Source organism: Ranitomeya imitator, chromosome 1 (genome assembly GCF_032444005.1).
Source record: "Ranitomeya imitator isolate aRanImi1 chromosome 1, aRanImi1.pri, whole genome shotgun sequence".
Classification (NCBI taxonomy): domain Eukaryota; kingdom Metazoa; phylum Chordata; class Amphibia; order Anura; family Dendrobatidae; genus Ranitomeya; species Ranitomeya imitator.
In genome coordinates, this window is record NC_091282.1 from 1,129,296,766 (window position 1) to 1,129,315,797 (window position 19,032).

Sequence of the window (19,032 nt, forward strand, 5' to 3'; positions counted from 1 at the left end):
AGAAATTGCACAACAACTTTTGTGGTCTAATTGCTCCTGTTACCCTTGTGAAAATAAAAATTTGTGGGCAAAAAGATAATATTTGTATAAAAAAAACGATTTTTTTTTTTTCACGGCTCTACATTATAAACTTCTGTGAAGCACATGGGGGTTCAAAGTGCTCACCACACATCTAGATAACTTCCTTAAGGGGTCTAGTTTCCAAAATGGTGTCACTTGTGGGGGGTTTCCACTGTTTAGGCACATCAGGGGCTCTCCAAACGCGACATGGCGTCCAATCTCAATTCCAGCCAATTCTACATTGAAAAAGTAAAACAGCACTCCTTCTCTTCCAAGCTCTGCGGTGCGCCCTAACAGTGGTTTACCCCCACATATTGGGTATCAGCGTACTCAGGAGAAATTGCACAACAACTTTAGTGGTCTAATTTCTCCTGTTACCCTTGTGAAAATAAAAATTTGTGGGCAAAAAATCATTTTTGTAGAAAAAATGCGATTTTTTTTTCACGGCTCTATGTTATAAACTTCTGTAAAGCACATGGGGGTTCAAAGTGCTCACCACACATCTAGATAACTTCCTTAAGGGGTCTAGTTTCCAAAATGGTGTCACTTGTGGGGGGTTTCCACTGTTTAGGCACATCAGGGGCTCTCCAAACGCGACATGGCGTCCAATCTCAATTCCAGCCAATTCTACATTGAAAAAGTAAAACGGCACTACTTCTCTTCCAAGCTCTGCGGTGCGCCCTAACAGTGGTTTACCCCCACATATTGGGTATCAGCGTACTCAGGAGAAATTGCACAACAACTTTTGTGGTCTAATTGCTCCTGTTACCCTTGTGAAAATAAAAATTTGTGGGCAAAAAGATAATATTTGTATAAAAAAAACGATTTTTTTTTTTCACGGCTCTACATTATAAACTTCTGTGAAGCACATGGGGGTTCAAAGTGCTCACCACACATCTAGATAACTTCCTTAAGGGGTCTAGTTTCCAAAATGGTGTCACTTGTGGGGGGTTTCCACTGTTTAGGCACATCAGGGGCTCTCCAAACGCGACATGGCGTCCAATCTCAATTCCAGCCAATTCTACATTGAAAAAGTAAAACAGCGCTCCTTCACTTCTAAGTTCTGCGGTGCGCCCAAAAAGTGGTTTACCCCCACATACGGGGTATTGGCATATTCAGGAGAAATTGCATAACAAAATTTGTGGTTACAGTTCTGTTTTTACACTTGTGAAAATAAAAAAATGGTTCTGAATTAAGATGTTTGCAAAAAAAAGTTAAATGTTCATTTAAAGGGTTAGTAAACTTCTTGAATGTGGTTTTGAGAACCTTGAGGGGTGTAGTTTTTAGAATGGTGTCACACTTCATTATTTTCTATCATATAGACCCCTCAAAATGACTTCAAATGTGATGTGGTCCCTAAAAAAAAATGGTGTTGTAAAAATGAGAAATTGCTGGTCAACTTTTAACCCTTATAACTCCCTAACAAAAAAAAATTTTGTTTCCAAAATTGTGCTGATGTAAAGTAGACATGTGGGAAATGTTATTTATTAACTATTTTTCGTGACATATCTCTCTGATTTAAGGGCATAAAAATACAAATTTTCGCCATATTTCCGTTTTTTTCATAAATAATCGCAAGTAATATCTAAGAAATGTTACCACTAACATGAAGTACAATATGTCACGAAAAAACAATCTCAGAATCAGCGGGATCCGTTGAAGCGTTCCAGTTATAACCTCATAAAGTGACAGTGGTCAGAATTGCAAAAATTGGCTCGGTCATTAAGTACCAAATTGGCTCTGTCACTAAGGGGTTAAAAATGCTGAGGTAAAATACTGACCAAATACTGAATGTGTTAACGTAGCTTAAAAAATGACAACATGGTGTCCAAGGCCATTTACTATATTATACATTGTCTCTGCTTCCTATAATAGTGTCTGCCACAGCCTGCTACATAGAATTTGTGTTTTATAGTTTGTTTTTGTTCTAATTTTAGGTGGTTGTTCTGTCCACAAGACTTCTGAAACCGCTCGACATTCCTGATTTGCTGTTTGCAACAGACCGTCTGCACCCAGACACCGGCATCTGACTGTGTTCTCCACCAGATGAGTGACGATCCAGGGTTAAAATCACAACAAGATGGGCTCCGCTCCTCAAATGTGTATAAGACTGAAGAGCCTGAAGATTTCTATCCAGTTTGTTTGTTTTTGTATTCATTAAAATATGTCTCTGAGAAGATAATTGTCGGGTGAAGGTTTATCCTTGTAGGGATTCTGCAGCTCTCATTGTGTGTTCTCTCCCTCATCTGCTTTAACACGTTGCTCATTATCTGCGCTGCTCAAGTTCTGACAATAATAAAACTTGGCTAATATACGTTGACTGCCTTAATGGGGCGATAAACACCTGTCTGTAGGGAGATTAATCATGTTACATAACAGTGAGCAATGTTCTAGTCTGCGCTCCCGGGCAAGGACATTCATGGGATTGGCTTTATCTGGAAGGTGAATGCAACAATGCACAGCTGGCCACAGGACAGGAACATCTTCTGGGTGTACTTCATTAATTTCCTTATGTAAGTGGGTATTGGCGCTGGCATTAGACTTGTTCTGTATAGTGGGCGTACACCTCTTCACAATCAATCAGAAGGTTATGTAAGACTGTGTGCACACCGAATTTTTTTCGCAGGTATTTCAAGTGAGTCCACTACATTAAAAGCACCTGAAATTAATTCCCGCATGGTTGGGGAATAAAATGTTCATGTCACTTACCTAATGCAGCTCTTGATGGAAAATACTCAAAACTAGGCACAATTCAGTCAAAAGGCTGTAAAAAAAAGTTTTTTTAAAAAAAATAGTAATTCAAAACATTTCTGAAACTCTTAAAAACTCCACTAGAATGCAGTTTCCACAAGAAAACATGTCATTATTGAGCTCCTGAAAAAACTCCATCTACACATAGCCTAACAATAAGGCCTCTTTCATACATCAGTTTTTTTCATGTATGAGGAAAAACAGACTGATTTCATTAGTGATTTTGGACAGGGTTTCATCAGGTTTGTTTAAAGTTTGTTTAAGGTTTGTTTAAAGTTTCTCCACCTTCTCCTATTTTTCAGTCAGTGAAAATGGTCAGCACACGGATGGGACCTTAGTACTATCCTATTTTTTCACAGACCCATAGATTTACATTGGTGATTTTGAGCCAACACTCAGATCAGTATCTGATATGTCTCCGCCATATTGCACGGACCGCTTGATTTGAGGGAAAAAAATTGGTCATGTGAAGAGTCGCATAGACTGTCATACCTAGGTATGAATGCCATACGTGAAAAACACAGATAACCCTCAGAAGAAAAACTGACATCTGAATGGTGCCTAAGGCACCAGGGACATTTTATATATGAGCTTTACTATTAGTTATTTTTACTTGAAAAGAACAGCAGCAAAAATAATTTCATTACTGTATAGCTAAGGAATTCCCATATATTGCTAAACGTTATCTTAAATGACACCTGGACCACCACTGGACCATAAAGTCATCCTGATATTAAAAAGAACCAGACGCCACTCCTGACATAAGTACGGTAATATGTCCGCCATCTGCATTCTCTTCAAAATAGATTGGACGCAGCAAGTGCCCGGACTGACCGCTGGTCTCCTGACCCCGCTTTCATACATGCCTGTGAGGCTGATAATTTATGGTTGAAGACCCGCAATCGATGCAGGCATTGGTGTCCATTTACAGACCATGAAATACGGCCGCCTGAACCCAGCCTAAACTAGACCTCCTCTGCTGTGCCCACATTGCTGCTTACAGGTATTTTAATAATTGTTGACCCATTGAGTTATGATGGGGGTACCTAGTTTTACCTGGTACTGCTGTCCTAGGGTAAGAGCCATTCTTTACACACCACCCAGTCTTAATTCCTGGATGGTGGCAATGTTAATGGCGGTGACCACATTTTTTGAGCTGTCATCCTCGATCTGCATATTTCGCTATTTGCATTCCATATGTCTCACCGTGATGAATTCTGTTATATTTTTCTACCCAGATAAAAAGAAGACCGAAACAGTTACCGTATATTTATTTCTTTGGAATTCTTGGGATTCTTCTTGTATTATTTACAGGCTCGTGTGCGAGTCAATAGCAACAATATATGACAACATGAAGGAAGGACGTGTGTTATCTAATATATGCTGTGCTCTGCTGAAAATTCAAGGACAAAAGCATCAGTTTTTGCTTTTTTTTGCCAAGATGTAGTAGCCAAGCAATAGTCATCAAACCAAGACATACAAAAGTATATCTGGCAACAAGGGTATGTGCACACAATGTCTCTTTCAGACGAGTTTTTCTAAAGGAAGACACCTCAAGAAATGCTGTTTTTTTTTCCTGAATCATCTTTTTTATTACTTTTTGATCATTTCCTGAGCACTTTTTTAATCTTTTTTGTCACTACCATATTTTTAATGATTTCATTTCCATTTTCCAAATGATCAATGATATAGGAACCACTACTAGTTCTTCAAGCAAAAACACTGGCAAAACACTCAAAAAATGCATGGGCATCTCCGGGTGTCTTTTGAATCTTCCCATTGACTCCTATAATACAGGTGCTTCTCATTCAATTAGAATATCATCAAAAAGTTAATTAATTTCAATTCTTCAAGACAAAATGTGAAACTCATATATTATATAGAATCACTACAAACAGAGTGATGTATTTCAAGTGTTTATTTCTGTTAATGTTGATGATTATGGCTTACAGCCAATGAAAACCCAAAAGTCATTGTCTCAGTAAATTAGAATAATTAACAAAAATCATCTGCAAAGGCTTCCTAAGCAATGAAAAGGTCCCTTAGTCTGTTTCAGTAGGCTCCACAATCATGGGGAAGACTGCTGACTTGACAGATGTACAGAAGGCAGTCAATGACACACTCCACAAGGAGGGTAAGCCACAAAAGGTCATTGCTAAAGAAGCTGGCTGTTCACAGAGTGCTGTATCCAAGCACATTAATGGAAAGTTGAGTGGAAGGAAAAAGTGTGGTAGAAAAAGGTGCACAAGCAACCAGGATAACCGCAGCCTTGAAACGATGGTTAAGAAAAGGCCATTCAAAATTTTGGGGAGATTCACAAGGAGTGGACTACTGCTGGAGTCATTACTTGAAGAGCCACCACACACAGATGTATCCAGGACATTGGCTACAAGTGTCGCGTTCCTTGTGTCAAGCCACTCATGACCAATAGACAATGTCAGAAGCTTCTTACCTGGGCCAAGGAGAAAAAGAACTGGACTGTTGCTCAGTGGTCCAAGGTGTTGTTTTCAGATGAAAGTAAATTTAACATTTCATTTGGAAATCAAGGTCCCAGAGTCTGGAGGAAGAACGGAGAGGCCAGAATCCAAGCTGCTTGAGGTGTAGAGTGAAGTTTCCACAATCAGTGATGGTTTGGAGAGCCATGTCATCTGCTGGTGTAGGTCCACTGTGCTTTATCAAGACCAAAGTCAGCGCAGCCGTCTACCAGGAAAATATAGAGCGCTTCATGCTTCCCTCTGCCAACAAGCTTTTTGAAGATGGAAATTTCATTCTCCAGCAGGACTTGGCACCAATACCTGGTTTAAAAACAACAGTATCACTGTGCTTAATTGGTAGCAAACTCGCCTGACCTTAACCCCATAGAGAATCTATGGGATATTGTCAAGAGGAAGATGAGAGACAACAGACTCAACAATGCAGACGAGCTGAAGGCTGCTATCAAAGCAAGCTGGGCTTCCATAACAGCTCAGCAGTGCCACAGGCTGATCGCCTCCATGCCACGCCGCATTGATGCAGTAACTGATGCAAAAAGAGCCCTGGCCAAGTATTCTAATTTACTGAGATAATGACTTTTAGGTTTTCATTGGCTGTAAGCCATAATTATCTACATTAACAGAAATAAACACTCGAAATAGATCACTCTGTAATGACGCTATATAATATATGAGTTTCACTTTTTGTTTTGAAGAACTGAAATAAATGAACTTTTTGATGATATTCTAACTTAGTGAGAAGCACTTGTATAGAGCACATCCATCAGGTGATTTGGCACAATCAGATCCCCTCAAAAAGTAGCACAACCACTTGTTATCCGTTTGTTGTGTTGAGCTATTAAAATTGTTCTTATTGCTTTATTGCAAGCAGCAGAAAGCTTGTACCTTTTGCTAATAAATCACATTTACAATGGAGGTTGAATAGTTTTGATTGCCAATGTGGTAAATGGGGCAAATCCTTGGGTGGATCTGTGACATATTGTTGGTTCTGCAGCTAAATTTCACTCTCTGATTTCTGCCCTAATCAATCTTGCACTAGAAACACCACTTTCTTCCTTCTGTAGAAAAACTTTCCTGCAAGCTTGTTTCTTGCCGAGATCCATAGGCCATTTAGAAGCAACAAAAGGGCTCGTATGACATCCAGACTTATTAGCAGATCACTTTTGCTTGCCATGTGAAGCATTAAAAATTCAGCTCTGTTACATCTGTTTTCTCAATCTACTTTTACGCTGGCTGTTATAGTCATCAAGATGACTTCTCCATGGTTTATCTGATCTGATGTGTTTATGCTTAAACTGCAAATTTTTGACTCCTGAGGTGAGATGGAGAATAACTGCATTGTGCCTTTGATTCCACAGGGGGTAATTGCCTGAAAGTTATTAATTTATTTGCAAAGGTTAACATGGGTACTTGTACACACAGACAAATTAATGCATCGTTTTAAGAAATGTCAGAAATGTGACAGAGGTGTTAGTTTACCCAGTGCCGGCCATACTAATCTTTTGTGCTGCTGAATGGATCCAGTACAGGTTCATTTACACACTGACAGCTGACACATTTCAATTTTTACTATCTGAAATCTCAAAAACTCAGCATTACATGATGAATGTAAAGTCTACAATACAAAACAACTCAAATAAGGCTAAAGTTGGCCGAACAATAACAATCTAATGTTTATGGGGGCATCAATGACTGTTGCATCCAATGACCCGAAAACTATTTTTGTAATAAAATAATTACTGTTTACAACCACAATGAACTATGGAAGATTGGGCATCTGCCGCCAAGGATGTCTGGTTCTTTCATAGCAGATGTTCTATAAAGATAGAGCTTTAGTGCTGGGCATGCAAAGTGGAAAACAAGTCAAATAGAAGGTTACAACTGTCCAGTGCCATCTGCAAAACTAGGCAACTTTTCATTCACCTTGTGTACCAGGGATAAGCTTGAGCTGACAACAGGGCATGGGCCCCCACAAGTACCCGATGTATCACATGACATGTCACAAGATCCCCTTCGATAGATCATGTGATAGGTCATGTAAGTAACACACAGGTGCTCTGGTGCACATCAGTAGATGGAAAAAGACAGAATAGCGGCATAGTGCGCTACACACATTTTCCCCTTATGTACAGCACTATACATAACATAGCGCTATATAAAATAGGATGGGGGATTAATTAATTAATTTTCTCAAGGTGCCACATAAAAATACCATGACTGTTGTGGAGGCCGAACCAATAGGCTGAAATTAATTCTGCTCAATATTAATTATTTGTTCACCAAAACCAAATTGGTAAGTCCACAAAGAATCAAATCACCGACCAAAGCACTATACCAAATAGAATTAAAGTAAAACTAAACTAAGTAAAGTAAAACTTAACTGTTTAACGGTGTGGCAGAGCCCTAATGTTCCACTGTTAGTCCCTTACCTTGCTGTAGAGGTTGGCATCCTAAAACTTGCGCTGTGGCGCCCCCGCTCACTGTCAACTCTCACTATTGTGCTCTAATATGCCCTAAAGTAAGGGGGAGGACAAAGGCCAAAGAGCAGATACAATGGTTCAGAAAATATAAAAGATGTAATAGGGGTACATTATAATTGATTTTTGTGATAGAGGGAAAAATGGGCAAAAAATAGGGAAGGAAGGTGTATGTAGGACAAGTAACCATATATATTGCACCTATTCCCAATTGTCTAATGACAAGAAGGTATTGTTAAGCTAAATAAATATATACAGTATATATCTATAATATAACGCTGGGAGCGTCACTCTGTCCGAAGCCTTTATAGACTGCGCAAGTGCAAGCGCCGGTGCAGTCTGGGCCTCACAGAGTGACGCTCCCAGGAGATCGCGGTATGCGTAAACACTGAGCGCACACCGCGATCTCCACCGGAGAGTCAGGGACCGCCAGGAGGGTAAGTATATTCACCTGTCCCCCGTTCCAGCGCTGCGTGCGGCTCCGTCTCCCGGGTCCTCTGCTGTGACGTTCATGCGCGCCGGCGCCGCCCTCTGACTGAACAGTCACAGCCAGAGGAGCCGGAAGATGGCGGCGCGCAGCGGTGGAACGGGACAGACAGGTGAGTATAGCAAGTGCTGGGGGGCCTGAGCTAGCGGTGACTCCGGCACCTGACCCCCACAGCGCGCCGGTGTCCCCGACTGCTCAGGCCCCCCAGCACTCGGCGCCCAGCGACAATAGGGGAGTGTGATATTTTTTTTTTATATATGTCAGTAGCATACGGGCATATATTATGGAGCATCTTATGGGGCCATCAACCATAATGGAGCATCTTATGGGGGGCATATAATACAATGGAGCATCTTATGGGGGGCATATAATACAATGGAGCATCTTATGGGGGGCATATAATACAGTGGAGCATCTTATGGGGCCATCAACCATAATGGAGCAGTATACGGGGGCATATATTATGGAGCATCTTATGGGGGCCATAAACCTTTATGGAGCAGTGTACGGGGGCATACAAACTGGAGCGTCTTATGGGGGACATAAACCTTTATGGAGCAGTGTATGGGGGGCATACACACTGGAGCTTCTTATGGGGGCCATAAACCTTTATGGAGCAGTGTACGGGGGCATACACTATGGAGCATCTTATGGGGGCCATAAACCTTTATGAAGCAGTGTACGGGGGGCATACACTATGGAGCATCTTATGGGGGCCATAAACCATAATGCAGCAGTGTATGGGGACATATACTATGGAGCATCTTATGGGGGCCATCAACCATAATGGAGCAGCGTATGGGGCATATGGATGGGAGAAGCAAATTAAAGAATGGTGGCGCAGGATGGGAGCAGCACATGACTGAACGGGGGCGCAGGATGGGAGCAGCACATGACAGAATAGGGCAGCACATGACAGAACGGGGGTGCAGGATGGAAGCAGCACATGACAGAACGGGCGCAGGATGGGAGCAGCACATGACAGAACAGGGGCACAGGATGGGAGCAGCACATGACAGAACAGGTGCACAGGATGGGAGCAGCACATGACAGAACAGGGGCACAGGATGGGAGCAGCATATGACAGAACAGGGGCGCAGGATGGGAGCAGCACATGACAGAACAGGGGCGCAGGATGGGAGCAGCACATGACAGAACGGGGGCACAGGATGGGAGCAGCACATGACAGGATGGGAGCAGCAAATGACAGAATGGAGGCGCAGGATGGGTGCAGAACATGTCAGAATGGAGGCGCAGGATGGGTGCAGCACATGTCAGAATGGGGGCGCAGGATGGGAGCAGCACATGTCACAATGTGGGCGCAGGATGGGAGCAGCACATGACAGAATGGGGGCAGGGGCGGATTATCAGAGGGTCAATATGGGCGGTAACCCAGGGCCCAGTGGTCTGGGGGGGCCCTGGGCTACCGCACAGATTGACCCTCTGATAATCATCTGTGAATGCCGGCGGCCGCCGCCGGCATTTATGTGCCCCCGCCGTACCCGGTGGGCAGAGAGAGGGGGCCCGCATCGGGCCCCTTCTCATCTGCTCACCGGGCCCCTTCCGGCGCTGCGGCGGTTTCCTATTGACGTGCGGGCGCGCGCCCGCACGTCAATAGTTAACAACAGCCGCCAGCCAATTGGAGTCTGGCGGCTGATGTCGGCCGCAGGCGCACACGTCGCCGGCGTCTGACGTCATTGTCAGTCGCCGGCGAGTGTGCTCTGTTGGAGGGAACTCACCGCTGGAGCGCGGACAGATGAGGAGGACACTGGGGCAATGCTGGAGGACACTGGGGCAGATTGCTGGAGGACACTGGGGCAGATTGCTGGAGGACACTGGGGCAGATTGCTGGAGGACACTGGAGCAATGCTGGAGGACACTGGGGCAATGCTGGAGGACACTGGGGCAATGCTGGAGGACACTGGAGCAGATTGCTGGAGGACACTGGGGCAGATTGCTGGAGGACACTGGGGCAGATTGCTGGAGGACACTGGGGCAGATTGCTGGAGGACACTGGGGCAATGCTGGAGGACACTGGGGCAATGCTGGAGGACACGGGCAGATGGCTGGAGGACACTGGGGCAGATTGCTGGAGGACACTGGGGCAGATTGCTGGAGGACACTGGGGCAGATGGCTGGAGGACACTGGGGCAGATGGCTGGAGGACACTGGGGCAGATGGCTGGAGGACACTGGGGCAGATGGCTGGAGGACACTGGGGCAGATGGCTGGAGGACACTGGGGCAATGCTGGAGGACACAGGGGCAATGCTGGAGGACAGTGGGGCAGATTGCTGGATGACACTGGGGCAATGCTGGAGGACACTGGGGCAGATTGCTGGAGGACACTGGGGCAATGCTGGAGGACACTGGGGCAGATTGCTGGAGACACTGGGGCAGATTGCTGGAGACACTGGGGCAGATTGCTGGAGGACACTGGGGCAGATTGCTGGAGGACACTGGGGCAATGCTGGAGGACATTGGGGCAATGCTGGAGGACACTGGGGCAATGCTGGAGGACACTGAGGCAGATTGCTGGAGACACTGGGGCAATGCTGGAGGACACTGGGGCAGATTGCTGGAGGACACTGGGGCAATGCTGGAGGACATTGGGGCAATGCTGGAGGACACTGGGGCAATGCTGGAGGACACTGAGGCAGATTGCTGGAGACACTGGGGCAATGCTGGAGGACACTGGGGCAATGCTGGAGGACACTGGGGCAATGCTGGAGGACACTGGGGCAGATTGCTGGAGACACTGGGGCAGATTGCTGGAGACACTGGGGCAGATTGCTGGAGACACTGGGGCTATGCTGGAGACACTGGGGGAAGTGCTGGACATACTGGGGGAAATGCTGGACACACTGGGGCAGATTGCTGGACACACTGGGGCAGATTGCTGGACACTGTCTGGGGGCAATGCTGGACACACTGGGGGCAATATGCTGGAGACACTGGGGCAGATTGCTGGACACTGGGGCAATATGCTGGACATACTGGGGCAGATTGCTGGACACACTGGGGGTAGGACTGGAGGCATGGGCAGAATGTAGACACGGGGCATGATTGGAGACACGGGGCAGAATGAAAGACATGGGGCAGGATTGGATCATGGGGCAGGATGGATACGATGGAGACATATGGGGCAGGATGTGGAGATCATATGGGGTAGAATGGATACTCATGAGAGCAGGATGGGAGAACATATGGCTGGAGCCAGGAATGAGACACACGGGGCCAGGATGTGGAATATTATTACCATAGGGGCTAATTAAGGGATATTATTACTGCAGTGATGTATTTATTTTATTTTTTGAGTATACTGTTTTAAATGGGGGGTGGTCCTGTTACTGTGTAGAGTGACACTATATCGCCTTTTTTTCTTCATGTGGTGTAATGTAGAAGTTGTGAAAAATTAAGTAATGTGTTCTGCAAGCGGAGCTCGAGATAACTGTGTTATTTCCTGCAGAAACGAGTCCTGGCTGGAAGAAATGATGGCGGTCTGTGCTGGATGAAAGATGAAGGACTTCACCTAGAGATGTCACTGGTGAGTCAGTGTTACCTATACACTGACACTATACACTGTATACTATATAGAGGTCCTGTGTATAATACCACCAGTGATCTTTGTATTACCTCTACACAGACACTGTATACTAAGTACAGATCTCCTGTGAATACTGGCACTTATGGTGATAGTATTGTGTTTGTTGTTTTTTACTGATCAGTATTGTAGTATTCAGTCACTATGTGGTGGTAATATGTGGTCTGGAAATGGTGTTGTGGTATTTGTCCCTTGTATGAGATATTTGGTCACCAAGTGGTGGTAATATGTGGTCTTGACATGGTGCGGTGGTATTTGTTCCTTGTATGTGATATTATTCGATCACTGTGGTTGTAATTTGTGGTCTGGTCATGGCGCGGTGGTATTTGTTCCTTGTATGTGATATTATTCGATCACTGTGGTTGTAATTTGTGGTCTGGTCATGGTGCGGTGGTATTTTTCTGGAATAATCTGGTTCGGGTATATCATGACCCCCGTCACATGACCGGGGGGGGGGGGCCACAGTGTCTGAACAGCTCGGGGCCCTGGCTACCCTTAATCCACCCCTGAATAGGGGCGCAGGATGGGTGCAACACATGACAGAATGGGGGCGCAAGATGGGTGCAACACATGGCAGGATGGGGGCGCAGGATGGGTGCAGCACATGACAGGATGGGGACGCAGGATGGAGCAGCACATGTCAGAATGGGGGTGCAGGATGGGAGTAGCACATGTCAGAATGGGGGTGCAGGATGGGTGCAGCACATGACAGGATGGGGACGCAGGATGGAGCAGCTCATGACAGGATGGGGACGCAGGATGGAGCAGCACATACCAGGATGGAGACCATATACCAATATAGATGCTCGCCACCCGGGCGTAGAACGGGTTCAATAGCTAATATATATATATATATATATATATATATATATGTATATATTGCACCTATTCCCAAATATATATCGCACCTAATAGTAATAGAGAGCCTACTGACCCATGGATAAAGGGGTGACGGTTCTCAAGAGGGGGTGAGAGAAATGGCCACCAATATTATTATTATTGGGTACCAGGTTGCTGTAGTGGCCAAGAAAATAGTCGCTATACATGATGTCCAGTAGTGTGACACCCAAGAGGGAGCATAGATTTAGACCTATAGGGAACAAAAAGCTAGCATATGCATTGTATGTCAGGCGGTTGCCTAAAAGAACCCTAGTAAATTACTAGTTAACCCACCTTAATGAGCAGGTCGGCACCCTAGGACCTGAACAAAATGGCACCTCTGCTCAGCCTAATAGGGCACAATAGAGGGGGTCGCCCTCTATCGTGCCCTATTAGGCTCTATATTTAAAGGGGATATTTTTAACGTAAGTATTATTAAATTAGGCAAGTAAGTTATTAGGCTGATAATTCAGGTTACGCAAAGCTCAGAAAGCTACATGTGCACCCTTACGATGTAGTCGCATCAAAGGACACAGCAGGATGTACTGATATATTCTATAGTCACAGACCATTTCAATAAATTGTAGAGCGCAACTCCCCCATAACAAAAAAATCACCTAAAATTAAGACATCTAACAATAAGCAGATATATCCTTATAATACCATAATAGGTTCTCCACAGAAAACTATAGTGTAATAGCCTATATACAGTCATGGCCAAAAGTATTGACACCCCTGCAATTCTGTCAGATAATACTCAGTTTCTTCCTGAAAATGATTGCAAACACAAATTATTTGGTATTATTATCTTCATTTAATTTGTCTTAAATGAAAAAAAACACAAAAAGAATTGTTCTAAAGCCAAATTGGATATAATTCCACACCAAACATAAAAAGGGGGTGGACAAAAGTATTGGCACTGTTCGAAAAATCATGTGATGCTTCTCTAATTTGTGTAATTAACAGCACCTGTAACTTACCTGTGGCACCTAACAGGTGTTGGCAATAACTAAATCACACTTGCAGCCAGTTGACATGGATTAAAGTTGACTCAACCTCTGTCCTGTGTCCTTGTGTGTACCACATTGAGCATGGAGAAAAGAAAGAAGACCAAAGAACTGTCTGAGGACTTGAGAAACCAAATTGTGAGGAAGCATGAGCAATCTCAAGGCTACAAGTCCATCTCCAAAGACCTGAATGTTCCTGTGTCTACCGTGTGCAGTGTCATCAAGAAGTTTAAAGACCATGGCACTGTGGCTAACCTCCCTAGATGTGGACGGAAAAGAAAAATTGACAAGAGATTTCAACGCAAGATTGTGCGGATGTTGGATAAAGAACCTCGACTAACATCCAAACAAGTTCAAGCTGCCCTGCAGTCTGAGGGTACAACAGTGTCAACCCGTACTATCCTTCGGCGTCTGAATGAAAAGGGACTGTATGGTAGGAGACCCAGGAAGACCCCACTTCTTACACCAAGACATAAAAAAGCCAGGCTGGAGTTTTCCAAAACTTACCTGAAAAAGCCTAAAACGTTTTGCAAGAATGTTCTCTGGTCAGATGAGACAAAAGTAGAGATTTTTGGGCAAAGGCATCAACATAGAGTTTACAGGAGAAAAAAAAGAGGCATTCAAAGAAAAGAACATGGTCCCTACAGTCAAACATGGCGGAGGTTCCCTGATGTTTTGGGGTTGCTTTGCTGCCTCTGGCACCGGACTGCTTGACCATGTGCATGGTATTATGAAGTCTGAAGACTACCAACAAATTTAGGGCCCAGTGTGAGAAAGCTGGGTCTCCCTCAGAGGTCATGGGTCTTCCAGCAGGACAATGACCCAAAACACACTTCAAAAAGCACTAGAAAATGGTTTGATAGAAAGCACTGGAGACTTCTAAGGTGGCCAGCAATGAGTCCATTCTTCTTTGGCAAACTGCTTCAGGTCCCTGATATTTGAAGGGTGCCTTCTCCAAACTGCCATTTTTAGATCTCTCCACAGGTGTTCTATGGGATTCATAGAACACCTGTGGAGAGATCTAAAAATGGCAGTTTGGAGAAGGCACCCTTCAAATATCAGGGACCTGAAGCAGTTTGCCAAAGAAGAATGGTCTAAAATTCCAGCAGAGCATTGTTAGAAACTCATTGATGGTTACCGGAAGCGGTTGGTTGCAGTTATTTTGGCTAAAGGTTGTGCAACCAAGTATTAGGCTGAGGGTGCCAATTCTTTTGTCTGGCCCATTTTTGGAGTTTTGTGTGAAATGATCAATGTTTTGCATTTTGCTTCATTCTCGTTTGTGTTTTTTCATTTAAGACAAATTAAATGAAGATAATAATACCAAATAATTTGTGTTTGCAATAATTTTCTGGAAGAAAATTAGTATTATCTGACAGAATTGCAGGGGTGTCAATACTTTTGGCCATGACTGTATAATAATAATAATAATAATTTTATATTTATTTGTATATATATTTGTATATATTAAGTATTCAAATCTCAAAACGCTATAGTTTAATAACATTTACATATTCATTATGCAAATCTTGATGCCTTTCTCCTACAGTCGGTTCATCAGGAGACATACTTAATGACAAATTAGAAACAAACAACTTATCTGAATCCAATGAACCAGGAAAAATAGGGATCAAACTCCGTAGGTTAAAAGAGTCAGGAGCTCCAATATATGCAGTCGAGGAACAGTGTATATCTGACCATGCCAGCTTATGTCAGCCATTTTTTTCCCCTCCTATCAGAAATATCGATTAGAATTGTATCTGCTGTTTGGCTTTTGTCCTCCCCCTAACTTTAGGGCCTCTTAGAGCACAATAGGGATAGTTGACGGTCAGCGGGGGCGACACAGCGCAGGTTCTAGGGTGCCAACCTCCGCAGCAAGGTAGGGGGCTAACAGTGGAACATTAGGGCTATACCACACCGTCCCCATTTTTGGGGCCAAACAGTGGTCTTTCTGTCCATTTTTGTCTATTAGGATTTTTATGTATTATAAATATTGTTTTATTTCTTATTGTATGATTGAAAATTAAGTTTTACTTTAATTCTATTTGGTATAGTGCTTTCTTTGGTAATTGAATGTTAACATTAACATATTATTTATAATAATTTTTTTACATTAATTGACTTAATATTGACCAGAATTAAATATGGTGACATTCTCCCATATGCAGATTGATCCCCCACATAATTTTTATGTATTATAAATATTGTTTTATTTCTTATTGTATGATTGAAAATTAAGTTTTACTTTAATTCTATTTGGTATAGTGCTTTCTTTGGTGATTGAATGTTAACATTAACTATTATTTATAATAATTTTTTTACATTAATTGACTTAATATTGACCAGAATTAAATATGGTGACATTCTCCCATATGCACATTGATCCCCCACATAGCCATCTACATACAATTTAAGCCCCCACACATTCCTTCAATCAACAACCAAAGTGATCATGGGGCCCTTATACATTTAATAATAATCTTTACATTTTATATAGCGCTAACATATTCTGGAGCGCACACATTATCATCGCTGTCCCCAATGGGGCTCACAATCTAAATTCCCTATCAGTATGTCTTTGGAATGTGGGAGGAAACCGGAGAACCCGGAGGAAACCCACGCAAACACAGGGAGAACATACAAACTCTTTGCAGATGTTGTCCTGGGTGGGATTAGAACCCAGGACTCCAGCGCTGCAAGGCTGCAGTGCTAACCACTGCGCCACCGTGCTCCCCCAAGTCCTGTACATTTAACCCCTTAATGACCGCCAATACGTCTTTTAACTGACCTGACATATAAGAGAATAGCCTCCCCATACAGATGACAATCCAGCATCTGTCGGTTGTACACTATAGCTGACAACTTGCTGTATCAGCCACGATCAGTATTTGCACCTTCTAAATCTGTTTAACCCCTTAGATGCTGCTGTCAATAGTGACTATATCATTATAAAGGGTTAACAGAGTGTGGGGGCTTCTTCTTTATCCCAATTGGTGCCCTCAGATCATGATTTTGTTGTCCTGATGTTTGCGATGGCAATTCATGACCAAATAGCGGCCTCAGAGTCTGACGGCTGTAGTAATCTGTTTAGAAGTTAGCAACATTTAGGTGGTAAAAATACACATTTTCATTTCTGTCATGCCACTTTGCATTAATTCCTGTAAAGCACCTGAAGAGTTAATAAACTACCTGACAGCAGTTTTCAATATGTTTAGGGGTGCTGTTTTTAAAATGGTATCACGTTTGGGGGTTTCCCAATATATGGGACCCCTAAAGTCACTTCAAACATGGTTAAGTCCCTAAAAAAATAAATGTGGTAAATTTCTTTGAAAAAATGAAAAATTGCTGCTACATTTTTAAACCTCCTAAAATGCTAACAAAATAAAATAACATTTTACAAATGGTGCTGATGTAAAGCAGACATGTGGGAAATGTTATTTATTAATGGTTTGCTGTTGTATGACTATCTGGATTAAAGGGATAATCATTCAAATTTAGAAAATTGCTAATTTTTTAACATTTTTCTCAAATTTTTTATATTTTTTATAAATAAACACAAAAAACATTGAACTAAATTTACCATTATCATAAAGTATAATGTGTCACGAAAAAACAATCTCAAAATCACTGGGATTTGTTGAAGCGTTGCAGAGTTATTACCACATAAAGTGACACTGGTCAGATTTAAAAAATTTGGCTCGGTCACTAAGGGGTTAAACAATAACAAAAAAATTCCCTAAAAAATTCTCAGTCAGTTTTAAAAACCCAATACATGAAGACATACATGTGCACAGAAAAACAGGTACCGTATATACTCGAGTATAAGCCGACCCGAGTATAAGCCGACCCCCCTAATTTTGCCACAAAAAACTGGGAAAACTTATTGACTCGAGTATAAGCCTAGGGTGGAAATGCAGCATTTTCCGGTGAATTTCAAAAATAAAAATAGATCATTATTTCCCCATAGCTGTGCCATATAGTGCTCTGCACCGTTCATATTTCCCCATAGGTGTGAACCATATAGTGCTCTGCACCGTTCATTGTGCCCCCTAGCTGTGCCATATACGGTGCTCTGCACCGTTCATTGTGCCCCATAGATGTGCCATATACGGTGCTCTGCACCGTTCACTGTGCCCCATAGCTGTGCCATATACGGTGCTCTGCACCGTTCACTGTGCCCCATAGCTGTGCTGTGCCATATACGGTGCTCTGCACCGTTCACTGTGCCCCATAGCTGTGCTGTGCCATATACGGTGCTCTGCACCGTTCACTGTGCCCCATAGCTGTGCTGTGCCATATACGGTGCTCTGCACCGTTCACTGTGCCCCATAGCTGTGCTGTGCCATATACGGTGCTCTGCACCGTTCACTGTGCCCCATAGCTGTGCTGTGCCATATACGGTGCTCTGCACCGTTCACTGTGCCCCATAGCTGTGCTGTGCCATATACGGTGCTCTGCACCGTTCACTGTACCCCATAGCTGTGCTGTGCCATATACGGTGCTCTGCACCGTTCACTGTGCCCCATAGCTGTGCTGTGCCATATACGGTGCTCTGCACCGTTCACTGTGCCCCATAGATGTGCCATATACGGTGCTCTGCACCGTTCACTGTACCCCATAGCTGTGCTGTGCCATATACGGTGCTCTGCACCGTTCACTGTGCCCCATAGATGTTCCACATAAATTTGTGCCGCCGCTGCCGCAATAAAGAAAAAAAAACACATACTCACCTCCCTTGATTGCAGCTCCCGGCGTCTCGTTCCGGCGCCTCCATCTTCCCGGCGTCTCTGCTCTGACTGATCAGGCAGAGGGCGCCGCGCACACTGTATGCGTCATCGCGCCCTCTGCCTGAACAGTCAGAGAGCAGAGACGCCGGGAAGATGGAGGCGCCGGCCGGGAAGATGGATCGGCGCCCGGCGGCTGGAACGAGGACAGGTGAATATGCTATACTCACCTAGTCCTGGCGATCCTCGCGCTGTCCCCTCCTGTCTTCGGCGCTGCAGCTTCTTTCTCTATCAGCGGTCACCGGCACCGCTGATTAGAGAAATGAATAAGCGGCTCCGCCCCTATGGGAGGTGGAGCCGCTTATTCATTTCTGTAATGAGCGGTCCCACGTGACCGCTGAAGAGAGGAAGAAGCTGCAGCGCCGAAGCCCGTGGGACGGCAGGGACAGCGCGAGGATCGCTGGGACTAGGTAAGTATGCCTCAGCGCCCTCAGCCCCTCACCTGCCGACCCCACCGCTACCGTGACTCGAGTATAAGCCGAGGGGGGCACTTTCA

General features: G+C 44.0%; 1 protein-coding gene across 2 annotated transcripts in view; it reads left to right on the forward strand.

The window, feature by feature from the left end:
* Positions 1-2,372, forward strand: part of SCFD2 (sec1 family domain containing 2) — a 683,378-nt gene extending 681,006 nt beyond the window's left edge. For both annotated transcript variants that reach the window (XM_069744479.1, XM_069744480.1), the window contains one exon: positions 1,998-2,372. In XM_069744479.1, the coding sequence (XP_069600580.1) occupies positions 1,998-2,090 (93 nt within the window). In that variant the 3' untranslated portion in view covers positions 2,091-2,372. The remainder of the gene's footprint in view (positions 1-1,997) is intronic.
* The last annotated feature ends 16,660 nt before the right edge of the window (positions 2,373-19,032 follow it).